This window comes from Rhipicephalus microplus, chromosome 3 (genome assembly GCF_043290135.1).
Source record: "Rhipicephalus microplus isolate Deutch F79 chromosome 3, USDA_Rmic, whole genome shotgun sequence".
NCBI lineage: Eukaryota > Metazoa > Arthropoda > Arachnida > Ixodida > Ixodidae > Rhipicephalus > Rhipicephalus microplus.
Window position 1 is genome coordinate 243,725,091 of NC_134702.1, and position 17,560 is coordinate 243,742,650.

General features: G+C 43.1%; 1 protein-coding gene across 5 annotated transcripts in view; it reads right to left on the reverse strand.

Moving 5' to 3' along the window:
• LOC119162457 (uncharacterized) overlaps positions 1 to 17,560 on the reverse strand; it is a 202,953-nt gene that overhangs the window by 79,758 nt on the left and 105,635 nt on the right. For 4 of the 5 annotated variants that reach the window (XM_075890871.1, XM_075890870.1, XM_075890867.1 and 1 more), the window contains one exon: positions 4,367 to 4,711. In XM_075890871.1, the coding sequence (XP_075746986.1) occupies positions 4,367 to 4,711 (345 nt within the window). The remainder of the gene's footprint in view (positions 1 to 4,366; positions 4,712 to 17,560) is intronic. The other variant, XM_075890868.1, reaches the window with a different exon arrangement.

Here is a 17,560-nt window from a genome sequence, read left to right on the forward strand (position 1 = left end):
TAGTGGCATCACATGGTATAGTCTCTCTTGCCTCTGGTCGTGCCTCCGCGATTATAGAATTTCTGCAAAACAGTCTCCCGTGGCTACTCGAAATTTGTTCTAGTCAAACACAACCGCATGCCTTTTTTTCTTGATCTTTTTGCGATTTAGCATAATTATTATAGGCAAATGATCGCTTCCCCATGTGGTCAAATCTACGTCCCATCGCCTTATCAACCCAGGAGTGGCTGCGTTAAATCAGGTGTCATGTCCTGCTGCTTCACGTGTAGCCCATTGCGGATTGGTATATCTGGTGTGTTACACACGTTTAGCGTCAACATTTCGATTGCTTCTTGCAGAGCGCGTCCTCTTGAGTCAGCCTTAACGAAGCCCCAAGAGGGATGTTTGGCAACGAAGTCTCCACCCACCACGAAGGGAAGGCTTCCGACTTGCACCTGCACTTTACCGAGCCACGTGAAAGAACCGTTTTGACCCTTGCTCGTCATCGGTCTGTTATAAACGCAAACCGTAACCGGTGGCCGCAGACCACGCGGGCGAAGCATGACAGCCACAATTTTTCTAAATTCGTTGCTTAGCTCCGAAATTCGTAGTTCAGTTGCAGCACAGTCATTTCTCACTGAGAGAGCGGCTTGGCCTTGCGGCTGTTCATTGCCTTTACCCTGGTACATTATAGTGGACTGCTGAAAGGTACGGAAACCTCTAATATTACACAGTCCTCGTGTATTCTGCAATATTAAGGCAAGAGGTTTAAGTCTTCCTATTTAATGCCTTAGTGTTGACCCATTCTGTTTGAAAGTGCGACAGTTCCATTGAATAACTGTTAGTCTTGTAGCCAGATTTAATCTGCTCTCTTGCGTCGCTTAGGCTCCTTCTGTTTTTGAAAAACATTCTGCCATTCGTTGAGCACAGTTTGCATTTCGCTTTGTATTGTATTCGTTATGGTCTGAAATTCTCCCGTAGTTCTTTTTTTCCAAGCATTGAGTTTCTATGAACTGCCCTTGGCGCAGGATATCCAACATCGGCGCATATGCCGAGTCTCGCGCAGTAAGTGGCCTTGATGTTCAGAGCGTCCTGCTCTTCTGAGTCTGCATATTTCATGGTTGTTGCTGTTTCCTTGAGTTTGCCATTCTTTTGCGGGTCAACAATCACCCATACCGACTTCCTGCACTCGCGCTTTTTGTGTCACTAGCTCGCGGAGTCGGTTCATGCTGGTTCATGTTTGCATAGATCGTGGATGGGGCGGTAGTCTTGCCAGTATCTCTTGTCGCAGCGTCCTTAATCACTGGTTTTCTTTGCGCAAATCTTTTATTTGCTGTTCATAGTCACTGCATGGCTCAGGTTGTTTCAGCGTGTCTGCCTGAACAAATTCAGACCAGCTCACTGCCTTTTGACCCAACGCATTCTGGCTCATTTTGTTTATGTACTGGGGCACACGACAAGGGCATGCAGAGTTCAACGATATGTGACCCTCTTTATGGCAGGCGACGCTAAAGAGCTCAACATCGCATTCAATATCATCGGAGTGATTTCGTCCGCATTGCTTACAGACTTCCACTGATGAACAGTACTTGTCAATGTGTCCCAATCTATGGAAATTATAACAGTTTATGGCCTTTAGTCGATACACATGCACCTTACTGATTTCTTAGTCAAACACAAGCCTGCTAGGAAATAATTCCGTGTCAAACGTGAGTAGCAGCATGTTGGTCTTCCTGATTAGGTGCCCATCTATGATTCTAGCCGTTTTCCATCACAAGTGGTCGAGTATATATTCAGTGGTCTGACCAGAGCACTCTTTGATAACGCCGGGATCACTCCCGACTCTTTGAGCCAGAGTCCTTTCAATCCTTATATTATACGAACGGACTTGTCCACACGTTTTCTCAGCTGATCGCGTAAGCGCCGCAAGTCTTTCCGCGTGTTCGTCGTCTCTTACTGTAGCCTTTACACTGTTCGCAGCAGAGTCATAGCGAAACATTGCCAATTCTGCAAGTTCCCAGCTTTGCGTGGTCATTTCTATTGCAGCTGTTATAGCCTGCTTAGGTATGTCATGCAAATATTTTTTAGTAATTGTCATGATTGAGAGTGCAAAACGAGGTCGGCTCACCCGTTCAAGGCGGAGATGCTCCATCTTGACTTCCCTGTTCAGCTTCCGCTTGGAGAATATGGACCACTGCGCGCTTCCGTTTTCAGTGTCACTGTCTTTGGCGTTGTCAGCCTCAGTTTCATCGTCGTCAGTCTCCCGGGCACCGTTCAGTCGAGTTTTCCAGTCTGACTACAGCGCCAGAATACATAGCCTAGCGGATAAAAAAAGAAACCTTGAGATGGCCTCGGTGAAAATGGAACGCGACGCAAGCGTTTCGCGCGCTGAATCTCTAGGCGGATTGTGCCCGGGATAGATTGGGGACGCGAGCACGCGTCTCTGTTCTGCGTGCCCTTAAAGGCGAATGTCAGAAGCTTGGAGACAGGGCAGTGTGAGCAACAGAGCTCCCTTTGGCCAGCGTGCGGTGCAAGTCATCGCCCACTTGCGGTCGCTCCTTCTGCCTGCACTCCACCCCCGAGAGACGCACTTCGGCGTTCCCCACAGCTGTGCGGCGGTCGTTCAGCGTTCTGTATGTGGCGCTCTTCGTTGACCGCGTTGGTCGCGTTCCGCAGGAACTGCTGTCCAATTTTTCGGTGCCTCCAATTTTCGGTGGGCACTCTACTGCCACGCAGGTGTCCCTTTGGCGCGGCTGGTGCTGTAGTGGTAGCGACATAATGTCAAGCTTACCGGGCCGACCTCGATGGGGCCGCACTCAGCTTGGCCGAGACTTGGTTTGGCTTATGCTCGTGTACCATCGTTAAAAAAATTGGCAGCATATCTACGGAGTGAATGGAGAGTGGGGCAAAGCATTCGTCCGTCCATTCATTCTTGCTTCCGTCCGTCCTTGCATCCGTCTCTGTGACAGTTTATACGTCCATCCTCCCGTCTGTGTGTGCGCCTGTTCATTCGTCCGTCCCTGCGTTCGTCCATGCACCCGCCCCTGCGTCCGTTCATGCGTCCATCCATGCATCTGTCTGTGTGTCCGTTTGTCCATCTATTCAACACTCCAAGTACCACCATCTCACATCTTTTCATCATATATACCCCATATAGAAGCACCGCCATGCAGCGGACATTCCAAGGACTAAAAGAGAGGTGGCACACGCACACTTTCTTACAGCTTGCGCTTCGGGTCTGCTTATCACCTTTAACCACCCCGAGTTCATGGTATATACTAGTTCACTGTATTCATGGCACTGCGGCCCAACGCTCGCTAAATCTTTCTAAAACCAGGAGGTTACACCTAGCGAGTATAACGTAGCAACCCTTTCTTGTCAGATAGTGATCAATGTACATGCCAATGGCTGCTAATGGGGATTGCAGCGTGCGCGTTAACTAAAAGCCGAATGTTCCTGTCCCTCATTCCCCATTAGCAGCCATTGGCATGTACATTGAGCACTATTTTTTATTGTTCAAGAACGCACAGAAGAAATCTCTCACTGGCACCACCTTGGAGGTCAAAATGTTATAGTTGCTACATACTACAACAGCTACGAGGGATGAACGGGTGCCGCTATAAGGAGCTTCGCCCCTAAAAAATTGTCCTGGTATTTCGGGGTAAAGGTAACTGGAACTAATAAAAAGCACAGCACACTCACCGGGAGCGTTCGCGGTGTCCGTTATTACAGTTTTGCGGCCTTAGAAACATATTTGCCCGTGAAATGAAAGCAAACATCAAGCAGCCGAGGTGAGATTTCTCTACACACTCTGCCAATCGAGGCACCCTCACTCTTGCATCAAAAGCAGTTGAGTTTGGGGTTCGGGGTTTATTTTTGTTTTCTTGTATATAAAAAAACGAAGCAAAAGCAAAAGGCTGTAAAGCCTGACGAAGGCTTTTGCTCCGCAATACAGTCTGATAGACGCAGATAAAACAAGTTTTTACGCAAAGGCTAACAATCAGCAAATTATAGTCAGACAAATAAACGCTCAAAATGTGAAAAAGAACAGAACAATATACATAATAAAACCCAAAATACCAATAAACAAAACATCATTATCGCAATGTATAGAATAGGTGAGATCAAAAACACATTTGCCAAAATATACATTTTTAAAGCAAGCAACAGCATTGAAACTGTAGTGTTAACAATTAGGACACATACAGTAATAACTAATTGAAATGTTATAATATACAAATTCAATGCGCGCGAACCCTACGATGCAGCATACGAACCCCTGACCTTCCTGAAGAAACCCGAATGCATCAAAATAAAAAATAAGCACTTCAATATTCTCCAGCCTACATTTTATCCTAAGTTGATGTGAATGTGGGCATTCACTCACCGCATCCTCGTTTTTCAGGGCAGCCGTAGTGGAGATTACCTGTAGGTGAAATGACTCGTCGCCTTCTGGCTTCCCAGCTTCCATGGTTGCTTCAGCCGCCACAGTAGCAGTGGCAGCTGTAGACATAGCGGCATCCTGAGCTGGTGCTGGCTTTACAAAACGGCCCACCGCTTGCGACAAGCGCCGGCTCAACGGGGCGGCGGCGAGGTGCCGGCTTGAAACGAGTGAACCGGGCTCCGCCGCTGCAGCAGCAGTGCCGAGAGTTAATCGCCGCTGTCGTGGCCCCGCCGCATGTCTCTCAGTCACATCATACGTCGTGAGCCGGCGCGTAAACGGAACTCGGTGCTGCATGAAAAGAGCTCAGGTACGCACGTGACACAAGCGATGATTTCTCTGCGGTGTTCATTGCTACCATGATCACAATATTGTTTTAATACTCGAAATCAATTGCGCATAGAAAACAGTGAGGTCTTAATATAATGTTTATGTAGGTGTATAAGTCATACGCGTGTTTCTCGACTTGTGAATCACATTAGTCATAATAAAAGATCCCTGCAACTTTTTTTTCAGCATGGTCAGAAACAGCTGCCGATCGGTAGTTAGGCTCCCGAAAATACGCGAGCCGAATATTAGAGCTCAGTGCACGGCCTGAAATTCAGAATATTTTTCAAAGTCAGTGTAAAATTGATTTGTCTTCTCTTGACAAACTACGGTGCAAGCGATGAGTGTAACATGATGTTTATCGCATGTGTAGAAGCGTAATATGTCATATTTAGGTACAAATAACACTAATTGCTAAGCTCGGGAAAGCCCGCGATTTTCGCACGAATAATTAGTGGCCCTTTCTTCCGTGCTCTTCTCGGCTGTTCATAATCGAATGCTCGTACGTACATTAATTTCGTGCCGCATAGGCAGGATCCTTCTTGTAATCAAACTGACAACTTATGCACTTCCGTTCCTGGCATTGTTTCTGCCAACAAGCAGTTGTTTGACGCGTACCAGCTGCATTATAGTAATATATTCATTGTCCATTCTCATGTACAATTTTAAAAAACAGCTTGAACACGAAAGGGCAAGGCCTCACCAGGTTCAAAAGTTGCACATGAATTTAACTAGCCATCCTTTTAACAAGGAAAAGATAGTTCCTGGCTTGGGATCATCCAAACCTATTCACTGGCCTGATAACCATGAGATATCAAAATGTGGCGTCAATTCAAACAAGTATGTGGCGTATACTACACTACTTGGGCTTAAGCACAATATTGTTTCTTAGGGGCAGGAGAGGGGGGGGGGGGCTTCTTGATGGGACTGGGTAGGCAGATGTAGTCGTGAGTCATTTCGTGCTTTCCAGGCCACGGCGAAAAATACTTTCGACGAATATGAGAGGCGCACAAGATCAGTGTGCAACCCCCTGGCTGTGCCACCGCCTCATCAGCTATCTAATTCAGCCAAACCGCTGAACTTCGTTTCCAAGAATTTGGAAATGGACCTTGGAGAGAATGTGAAAACACCATGAATACCCAGATAAAACCTCACAACACAAATACACTATGCATATACACAAGACTCAGTTTAGACCTTTCCGGGCATACAGCAAACTACGACATACTTAATTTGAGGTGAAAGCCACATATTTCAAACAGTGCTTCCACGTTTTTTTTTCTGCTTTCTAACACCACTGCCATCACTGCGGGCCAAACGTTTGCATGCAGAAATTATGGCGACTCCAGCAGAGAGTGCAGATCATGCATTTTGCGAGATTTCGCACTTACTTTTTGCTGAATAGCCTTGACATCTCCAAAGTACTGCAAGCAACTTGCAAAAAGACAGTAGAAATACAATGTACAAGAAAACGCATATTTAAAATGTCAACTGTTGAGTGCTATTTGCGCAATATGAAGCAGAAATATTGGCCAGATATGTCAAACCCAAAGTGAATAATGATGAGTGCGTGAAGCACTGGAGTTCGTGGGTGCTTTGACGCTGCTTCGAGTGCTTCAGTAACCTGATTCACTTGTCGTCAGGCATGCAGTGGGCCTCGGCTTCCTGAGCTATCAGCTCCAGATCTGCTTGTCGGCATTGCCTTATTGCTGCAGCTTCTCCTGCTTGAAGGTCGGGGTCGGAGTCATGGCGTTTTCGTTTTTTTGCTGCGAGCATCAGCTTGCGTTCGCTCTCATTCATGACTGCGCGGAGAGCGGGTCGTTACAAGCGGCCCCAAGCGCCACTGTGCGCGCAGCGTGCACTGTGTCGACAATTTCACACACGTTAATTACTTATCGATGCGCTCATTTTTAGTGCAGCTTTTCAGAGACACCGCGCCAAGTATGGTGTATTTTTAAACTGTATGAGCGCTAAGCTTGCTCTGTAGACAGTTTATGCCCAGCAGTTTGGCCCCTGCCCTTCAACTGTAGACTACGGCGGATGTAAGAGGTCCTTAGGTGCTTCGCTCCAAAAGAATGCAGTGGTACAAGCACAGAGAACACTTACTACATTCAGCAATTTGCATAGGATAGCTCAAGAGAACAAAAAAAACTTATCACATTTATTTGGGTGAAAGACCTAAACGGGTCGTATTTGAGGTGTCAGACCATCTATGCCCCTGAACGAAGCAAGCTGTAGCCTCTCCCGCCTAAGACACTTAGCAATCACGTGATAGCACACCGGCAGTTTTCGCTCGTTTGTGTCTCCTCACACACTCTCAGAAATCGCACTATGGCACAGTGGCAGCGCTGTTTCCCAGGCTTTCAATAAACACAATTCAGAATTTATTCGGAGTCCCACAGACTGTTTTTTTTTTATTTCTGGCACTTATTCCGTGCATTTCACGAGCTCTGGCAAATAGTGTGAGAAGGAAAGTATTTTCAGTCGCCTGATGAAATCATCAACAGAAGTTGGACTTGTTCACTGTGATCACTAGTGACTCCACTTCACGGTATAAAATAAAACGTGCTGCTTCAGGTACTAGTAGGCAAAGCCCTAGTTTTAACTGTGTGCAATAACAATGGATTGGCCTCAAGTTGTAGTTCTCAACATCGCGCAGGATGGTATCGTATTTTCTTCTGCTTCACAAGGTCGACTATTCTTTAGGTTTTTCACGAGACAGGGCTTCAATAAGTATGGCTAGCTTCCCGCCTCTGAATGAAATTCCAATTGGCCTAATCGCAACCAAAGAAGCACAGGATTCACGACGAGCTCAAATATACAAGCTTCACCTATGCTGAGGTCGTACGCTTCTACGTTAAGCTTCTCGCAAGCCTTTCCCCGCCTCATTGCCTCATTTCTCTTCAAGCCGTTTGTCAACACTTTGTAAAACTTTTGCTGACAGCTGACAGCTTCTTGAGGGATAAAGCGGTAGAGTGTGTTGCATTTGTTTCCGGTGATTCTCACCATTCGTGCCCTTTGTCACCTGGTGTTATTTTGACTGGCAGTTTCTCTGCTGACATTAGCTGCGTCATCTTGCGATTGCACAAGTTTCTCTTTTATAAAGTTGGCAAGTCTTCGCTTGAGCAGTCTTAAGCGAAAAAAATAAATTCCGAGTTTGCTGCAGTGTTTAAATACTTCCTAGTGGTAGTGCAGATTCTTGTGACCTTGCACATGCTTGTTCAAGGCAGTGTGGCTAATTAAGAGCCTGCTTCAAGCTCATAATTTTCGGAGCTCTGGCTTGTACTGTGCATTACTTTCTGGAAACACCGACTGCTGCATGCTTTGCCCAAGCACTTCCAGAAGCTGGTCGAATCAGCCATTGTCGGATATCTCCAGCTCTGCCTAGTCTAACTTGACTGATGGAAAGCTTCGCACAAGACAAAGGTCTTTCAGCCGTATTGGCTTGTAGATGGAGTTCCTATTCAAATTTCCCTATGCTTTCTTCACGTGTGTTGAAGTAAGCTAGATTTGAGAATCCAGCCCTGAAAAATTTGATAGAAGCACAGAAACAATGCAGAGCATCGGTGAACTTCGCGCGTAAAGAAATAATTAGTGCACGGAGGAAGGCCAGTTAGGTTTCTTTACAAGTAATCTTTTTTTTCAAAAACAGCAATTCTCATATAAGATGCTGAAAGTCGGAAAAAACTAACAGTTCATTTACAAGTGAGGCAGTCGTAGCTGAATCACTGAGTGACTATTACCATCGAACCCGCTTTTGTTGAAGGTGCTGATATAAGATGTTAAAAGTCGGACAAGCTAACATTTCATTTACAAGTGAGGTCAGTCTTAGTTGATTCACTGAGCGACTATTACCATCGAACCCGCTTTTGTTGAAGGTGTAAGCATCTGTATCATAAATCTTGAAACTGTTTCAATCAAATGACGTCACTTGAAATCGCATGTATTCTGCCAATGTGAAAATGGCTTGTTGACAATGTACACTCCTACATACCAGTTAGTCAATACCATAAAACATTTTAGGTAAATAAACACACACTGATTCCATGTGCAGATTCTGTCCTTTCAAAGTGGAAGATATCTCTTTCGGAAGGATCAATGAAAACTCATATTTCTAAATTTAACTTACAACTGAATATACAGCACTTACCTATGTGCTAAGCCTCACATTGCAATCAAATGTTTGCATCGCACAGAATTGTCGGCCTTGCACGAACAGTGACCCTTGAGACCTGAAACTTAAGCGATTTCTCGTTTCGGAATTTCGCACTCTTTCAAGGCCAAGAAAGAACTTTTGTTGACAAGGTTGTTTTTGACTGGCTCAGATTTTTCCATTCTTTTGTGTGGGACAACGATGGCATGCGAATCAATAACTTTGCAAAAAGATGTCACATAAAATAGCTCCGTGACTACCGGGTCGTCTGTATGAAACTATAATGTGGTTGCTGAATGGGGAATCTAAGGCTTGCGATTGAAGCCGTGGGACGAGGCTGTCATCTTCTGTACTCCAGTTAGGCTGCTACACATGCTTCACGCTTACCGGAAAAGATGCACCAAGCTTTGTTTTCCGGTGTTATTTTTATCGTGGTATCGCTGATCTCGATGCTGGCCTTCTCGCATTCATCACTTGGGATGGAGCAATGACTGGACAAACATAACATTTGCAGATGCCTAAAGCGTGTTAACAGCGTGTCTCTACAACTTCACAGTACATAGTGGTCGGGAACTACTACTAACCAGAGCAATAAATTGCCGAACATTCAGCAGTCACTTACAATTGCGATGAATCTATCGCTTCTTAAAGGGACTGTCTACCCGCTCCGAATTTTTTTCTAATTGTAGCTCCAATGAAAAGACCATTCATCACATTGGCGGCGAAAAGCATGCTTTTGTGCCAGAAAAAAAGAAATTATACTTTTAACTTGATGTTGAAAGTCAATAAAAAGTGACCACTAGCGTCACGCAACAGCGAATGTGGTCAATCTTGACAATCTATTGGTAAGACAAGAAACCGTCGTAGGTAGAGTTATTTTGCTTAAAAACGAACACGTCTAACTTGAGTTTGTATTTTATGCACTTGAAGCAGCTATTTATTGCACCAGAGACCAATTCTTGCTTTTTTTCTCACGTGTTCGAATAGACGCCCGGTGGAGCTGCCGGTGGTATGTTCGCTTGCCTTGCCTGCCTGAAAACGGTGGAGAAACGCGACCACGGCGCCCGCCGCCGCTCATGAGAAGAACAAGAAATTGTGTGTGTGCCTAAAATGACCACTGAGGTAATTATTTTATCAATAACCAAACTTGATGAAGCCTGCGAAAAGCACACGCGGTTTGGATTTTGATTTTCACCAGCACGCACCAGTGTTGTCAGCATTCATCCCACCAATGGAAGGAGATAAAATGCGGACAGAAAAATTCTATTTTAATAATTCCACGCATTTTCCAGAGAAACCGCTGCAAAGTTAGACACTTCACACGGTACGCTTTTTATTCCGACACAGAACAGGAGAGCAATGCAGACAGTCCCTTTCATTCGACAGTCCCTTTCATTAAAACCACAATTTTTGTGGTTTCTGTCGAACTTGTGATGTCTGTATGCACAATCCATGTGTTGTGCACGACGAGGAAGACGCAATTTTTCACACCTCATTACAGAACTTGTCTCGCATTTAAAACATTTTCGCCCCCGATAAGACAGTGAACATGGGCCTAGTGCCGCCATTCTGGGTCAATATATCCTTATGAAAATCCTATATATGAATTTATATATAATCCCCGTAAATGGCTACATCAGGAATTGGGCATATCAGGCTTTATATGCAATCCCCATAAATGTTCCATATAACCTGCTATGCCTGATTCCTTACGTAGCCTAATATGGGCCTTATACAACCTGATATACCTAATCGCTTATATACCCATATATGGGTGTTGCTGTATATGGCCATATATGGCCATCATCTATTTATGGAATATATAGAAGCATTGATATAAGGTTAAACATGGTCTTATATTGACACATTTATATATAGCTATTCAGATGATTCATCTATATGAGTTCATCTTGTGTCACCGGCAAAAATTATAGCCGCACAAATCATTTTTCAGCTAGAAATATAGCTGTTTGTTGAAAGGTCTCCATGGAGTCACCATCGTCTCCAAAACAAATTCAGTGCATATCCCCTCAACATTCTTCTTCAAGTTATCCTCATTATATCTCGAGTTATTCTCAATAAATAATTGCTAAAATTTTAACTTCGCAACATATTTAAAGTTTGTGGTGGGCACCTGTCACTTTTAGTCCACTTTTCCTGAAGAGATACATTTTTGTGCTTAAATTTATTGCTTCTTTATCAATACTTTATTTATCGATTTATTTCATTACCCACCACACCGATTGGTATTATAGTGGGGAGCGTTTACAAAAAGCAGAATAAAGAAAAAGATACATAGTCAGCCAAACAAATATTCAAAGTCGCCTAAACCACAATCTTCAACACAAATACATATATCAATAAAAATGTAACACACCCCAAAATCGCAACACACTAATTTTAATATGGAATAAAGCAAACAATTTGAGATAGTAGAGGCAATGCTGGAAGGCAGCTGGTTCCATCGACTGAGTCTTTTCGTAAAAAATCATTTTGAAATACGTCAGTCTTGCAGGCGATTTTTCTTATTTTGAACCTACGGTCAACACAGTCAGAGAGATAGTATGGTTTAAGTAAATATTCCCCTTCATCGATTCCGACTTGACAATATTAAATAGGATAAAAGAAAACAATTTTAGTTTCGTAAAGAGATTTTCCACAGTGGGTTTGTTTAAAACTATTCTGGCATACTTCAAAGTGAGTCATAGTGAGTCAAAAGTCATAGCGTTCATAGTGAGTCAAAACAAAATATTGACTTGCTGCTGACCGAATGAGCTGCGTGTGCATTGAAAAACCTAAATGAGTTGATAATCAACCTTTAAGGAGTTCGGTCAAAAGCGATTGGCTTGCAAGCTTCTCATGTACAAGTATTGTTACTAGGAATGGCCTATAGTCTCTATGTGCGTGGTAAGGGAGGCTTTTAGCGATATTTTTTGCCAACGGGACACAAAAAATGACCTTTGTAAGCGTAACCCACTTTCCGTTCTGCCAATAATACATCATTAACGTAACAGCGGTAAAAAGCTCGTTCCGTAGAAATTCCGGCATAGGCACCAGTGGCTCTGAATCAAAAACCGTCTGTACCATGACCGAAAATTTAGAGAATGGAAATAGAACAACTATTTTAAAATTTTGGGTTTGAGTGATGATCGAAATCATGCAGGCCATTTGCATGGCAAGCAAGTGCTCTACCTCACAGCTATGCGTCTGCTTGGAAATAAAGCATGAATAACTTCCTCTGGCTGGAAATGCAAGAAAAATAACTGTCATGCTTAACAATTACACTGATTCTGTATACAGGTTTCACAGCACAGCATTTATTATTGGAGCATTATTGGATGATACAAGCGTGCATTGCCATTGGGCATTCCAAGACGTTATTACCAACGTGAATTCGCGGTCTAAAGACAGCCAACCATTACAAAAGGCACACAAGTTACTGCTCGTATTCCCTCACGACTGCGTAGCGGGTGCATAAAGTTCTAAAAACTTTACACACATAATATTGAGAAGCAGGGTCTGCTGGGTGAGTTGGTAATTCATCCTAACTGTGTTGCGCGAAAAAATTTGAAGTGCAAAAGGAAGACACCTGAACACAGCGCACACTAGCAACTGAAACTTTATTGGAGATAACCGACACATATATGCGGTTACGAGAACACGTGAGCTGCGCTGTCGTGCGGGAAGTATTATTTAGAATTCAATAATATAATTGTGGATCACAAAACTTCTCTAAAAGGACAACCATGCTCTAACCAATCATCACATTGTAGAAAGTGCGGCTGCCTGCTCTTGCTTGATGATACGGTAGTTAAAGCTAGAATAAGGGACACGGTAGCGCGAGAAATCAAAGAGGCGTATTTCATAAACAAAACTGGTGATTCATGTGTCACGTAGCTCTCGGTTATGTTGCTTGCTACCGAGGTAGCTTTTCTGGAAGCGAACTATTTATACAATCTGTCTGCTCATCTAATCATTTTTTCACCACACGTGTTCTCGTACCCGCATATATATGCCTGTTTTCTCCAACAAAGTTTCAGTTGTCAGTGTGCGCTGTGTCCAGGTGTCTTCCTTTTGTATTTCGATCTTTTTCACGCAACTCAGTAATAACATAATATTGCTTGTGCTTTAAACTATGCTACCCCTTTTTTACACAAAATGCAGCCATGTGCGAAAGCTTCATTGAGACACTTTCAACTTTCTCAATTACACAGTACTATTCAAATATTAAAATTGTTCAAGTAGTATCATACAAAAAATACACACTGAGTGATTAAATTACTCACAAGAAACAGGATATTGTTATCGCGTAGTACTCTGAAAAACGGAGCTTATTGCCCCCCCCCCCCCAGTTTTTTCACGCAGTAGCAAGTCCTAATGCCTCAGACTCGTTTATTTGTCAACTTGCGTAAAACTATCTACAGTGCTCACGGATTGAAACGTGACATCACATTATTTTCTGTAACTATGTATGCGGGTATGCGCAGTTCCTCAAGATAACCATGCGATTTTGCGACATAAGTAACAATAATGTTGCCTGTTATGTACGCATTCCAGACAAATTTACACCTATATCACCCGTAATTGTAGATGGAGGAAACAAAATTATGGGCTATTCTTAACTTTTCCGTTTCGATCCATTTCAACCCTGCTTTGAACAACCAAACTAGCAAAAAGTTTTCACTGCCTGTCCTTATCAAAACACACTTAAATATAAAAACAAGGGGAAAATTGACGAAGATAGACAAATTCAAACACGGGCTCGTAAATCTCATGACACCGTTGGAGTTGGAGATATGCAACTGTTTTTATTTGTAATTGCGCAAGTTGTATTTATCTTTGGTAATTCTTCAAGCGTTAAAATGAGAAAAATACAAGACAAGTATATTTACAGCAATATTTTTATAAAAATTTCAATACCACGAAACCCATGTTTTCCTGGTGTACAGTTTTCGATTAAAGAGAGCACTGTCCGTAAAAATAAAAAAAGAAAGTGTATCGCTTAAACAAAACAGTCTAGTGACGTAACCACGATTAGTATGAAGCTATTTACTCAGGAAGCATGCAATGCGCTATGTTTTCTTAGTTACCACAATATTTACGAACAACGTGCGAATGTAATAAAAATGATGAACTTACCTTAACAATTAACCGAGACTTGTCTTTCAAGGAGCCTATAATCCTGATAGCCTGTTCACAATTTAAAACCCCCACGTTCATTCCTACTGCTTTTGGGAGAACTTGTGGAGGAACGCTTGCCCGCAAGCATGGGTTTGCATTTTTTTTTTCGCCCGAAAAGTTGACGATCACCAATCTAGCGGCGTACACACGCAAACGCACCCAAAAACACTTCCACGTTCATCCACATTCTCGCTACGTACAGCGAAGTAGATTCCTTGGAGCAGCGTGATTATCTTGTGTAAATTGGAGCAGTAGTTGAACACGAAATAAAAGCAAGAGGTATGAAAAGTGGCAAACTCGATCAGCTCTGCACCCATGACTCCGGCGATCGAGAAAGCAACAATGGCGCGAATGAATACAGTGCAGGATTGACAATGAAACATACATTACTCCTTGAGATCAATGATTTACGCGCTTTTCACTGGAACAAAACTTGCCTGAGCCTATTGGCAAACGCCCCTTCATTTTTTAACAGTTATTGACGCAACATTATTAAAATTCGACTGAATATTTGCGCAAACTAGTTTATTCGTCGCTACTTTAAATGGGTCGCGGCACTTTTTTTCCTGCTGTGTCGGCTGACTGCTGTAGGCCACGGCAGGGCTGCACGGCACCTACGCGCGCTTTTCGAACAACGTTCTTCAGATTTTCCACCCCTCCGACTGGCGCTTTTTTTTTCAATTCTTTACTTTGCGCACCCCTTGCAAACTTGCCAACAGCTGCAGTGCAGTCAGGCGCCTTTTTTGGGACAATGGACCTCAACTTCCTCCTGTAGGCCCAGAAAGGTGCAGGTGCAGGACCTTTGAGGGCATCCCTCACAGACAAAAAAATGACTGTAGACTATGACAAACATAACGAATCAAGAAAGTTGACGTTAGAGAGACTCGTTATTCTGTAAAGGACCGAGTGTTGGAAGAAGCTGGCAGGTACATGCAACGGTCGATTCTCTCTGGATAAATTACACGGAGTTTGAAATTTATTACAACCGAGAAGGGCAGAATATCTCACCCTGAACTAGCTTGTAAAAAATAACAGCTCAGTGCAATTTTGTCGGCCGTTAAGTGATGGCAAAGATATTATTCTAGCAGTGTTGAAAGGATTCCAGTGCAACGATAGGGGTAAATGCTTATGAATTTTTTCTGGGCCCACTCATTGGCGTTACTGCTGGATTTAGCAAGGTTATTCCAGATCATAAATTATATGTACTCAAGTTGAGCACGACATATCGCGGGGTAATATTTTTAGAAGGCTGTAGGAGAACCGAATTCATCAGAGATATTCTGCCAACAGGGAGAAAACGAAGGCCTAGTATGGCAGCACATTTAATGCAAGTACAAGAAAATCAGCATGCTATCAAAACGAACACTAAGATCCCTGATCTCATAAACCTTACATAATGACACAGTATTGACAACGTATGGAATTGAAATGTTTGACGTTTTGCGAAACACAACAACAACCACAACAGCAGCAACAACAACAACAACAATAATAATAATAATAATAATAATAATAATAGTAGTAGTAATAATAATCCCCTCATATGATTCTGATATGGCCGCAAGTGTTTGGCCAAATTGAAGGAAATGCTACTGTCCGGGTGCCCGTGAAACTCTATACGCGAGTTTGTAATTGCGCAGTGTGGTGGGTATGTACCGGCATACATATTTTATAGGTAAATGCACCCCAGTGTTGGTAGGATGGCTAGAATGGGGAGGTGTGATTGATGAGCGCGGCGCTGTTGCTTGCCGGAGAAGGCCTTTCGGCGCGCCGATGCCGCTAGGGGCGCTGATGGCAGCGGCGTGGGTAGTGGGCGGCACACTTCGCAGAGTTTTCCTCGGGTGCGCTGCTTTTTTTTTCAGAGGCAGTAGCTGCTTTACAAGTACTTCGTCAATCGGTGATTGCACTGGGTTACTCTAAAATGCCTGAAGGCGTCAACGACAAAAAAAAGTAGATCCACCGTCGCTGCATTACGCTTGTCCGCAAAACTTTATGCCTCAATTCAGCCTCTTGAAGAGTGCCAAGGGTGGCAACGTAGATCATTTAGTGGAAGAGCCCCTCTGTCTGTAGAAAAAATGCTGTATGAGATTGAATAAAGTAAGGAAGACTACGAAAGACTTCCATCTGATGCACTAGCAGTGTCTGTCGCCCATGAATCGTGCACCGCTGAGCGGTGGACGGTCGCCCTGTATAATATGTGGCAAGCTACGATGTTAGAAACCTGGTACTTCGTAATAATCGTGATGAGTGCAAAAACGCCCGCCTTGTTTCGCACTGTTGGTGGTTACGCGTTAAAAGTAACACCGTTGCTGGTGTAGCACGTTACTTTGGCAATTAGTATTTGATGCACTTGTTATACATGTAGAAATTGAGCTGCTGCTCAAATTGTGCCAGTTGTAGTTGTCAGCAAGTCGTTCCTGCAACACGGTAGTGCTATTTATCAGTTATGTTTGCAAAATAAAATTTGCTTCTGCTGATAGTACAGGTCGCGGACCACTAAATTTGCAGTACCTGGAAAAGCAAGACTCACGCTTCTATAAACAGTTGCAATTCTAGCAGGCCCTGTGTAGGTTAAAGGGGCAAAAATTATTTACACTGCAAATATTTTACACTGCAAATACCTGCGATAATGGTCCGCTAGCAGATGCAAGCTGCCAGAATTACTGTATTCTTTAGGTCAGTGATTATAACTTTGCGGAGAGGGTTGACGGTGAAATAATATTTCGGCTTTCTGTAACAATGAGAAATGGATTTAACATGCGCCACGTTGTTAGAGGCCATCACATGCAACTCTCTGGTGCACATTAGGCCACTGTGTTCTACGTCTGGCATTTCATGCAAAATTCGCTAGTTTAATTCACCTGAATTAGCTATATTGTTTTGATCAGAGACTTTATTTCTTTTATTTCAATAGGTCGAGGAGCACGGGACTAAAAGCTCGAGGGATGAACAAAATACCGATCCACCCACAAGTTGGCAAAGCTGCAATACCCGACACCCATTCATACCTGTAGAATAAAAAAGAGACTTTACAAGTATAAAATGCCACCAAGTACGAATACAAAAGTTATGAAACAAAGCTCCACAAATAGATAGCGAGGGAATACATATGCATCATAACTTGGCATGAACATTAAAAGCAAAAATTAATAAGTAGAGTGATCAAAATGACGGGAAATCTACTATTCGAGAAAGTGAATTAGCTCGGCGAAGCATCTATTGTGACAATTTTGAATATTTAAAATTACATATATCTACAGCGCTATAGTTGGGAAATAATCGTAAGAAATAATTACACATAATATTTTAATGAAGTGTCAGAAATCAACAGGATCAAAACTACACTGATACACAGACACATCACAGTAAAAGATACAATACAGTAATAAGAATTATTAAAAAAATGCGCAAGACAGCCAATCGTAGCAGCGTTTCGAGCAATATTTAAATAGATTCATAGGAAGTTCTCAATGGCAGAA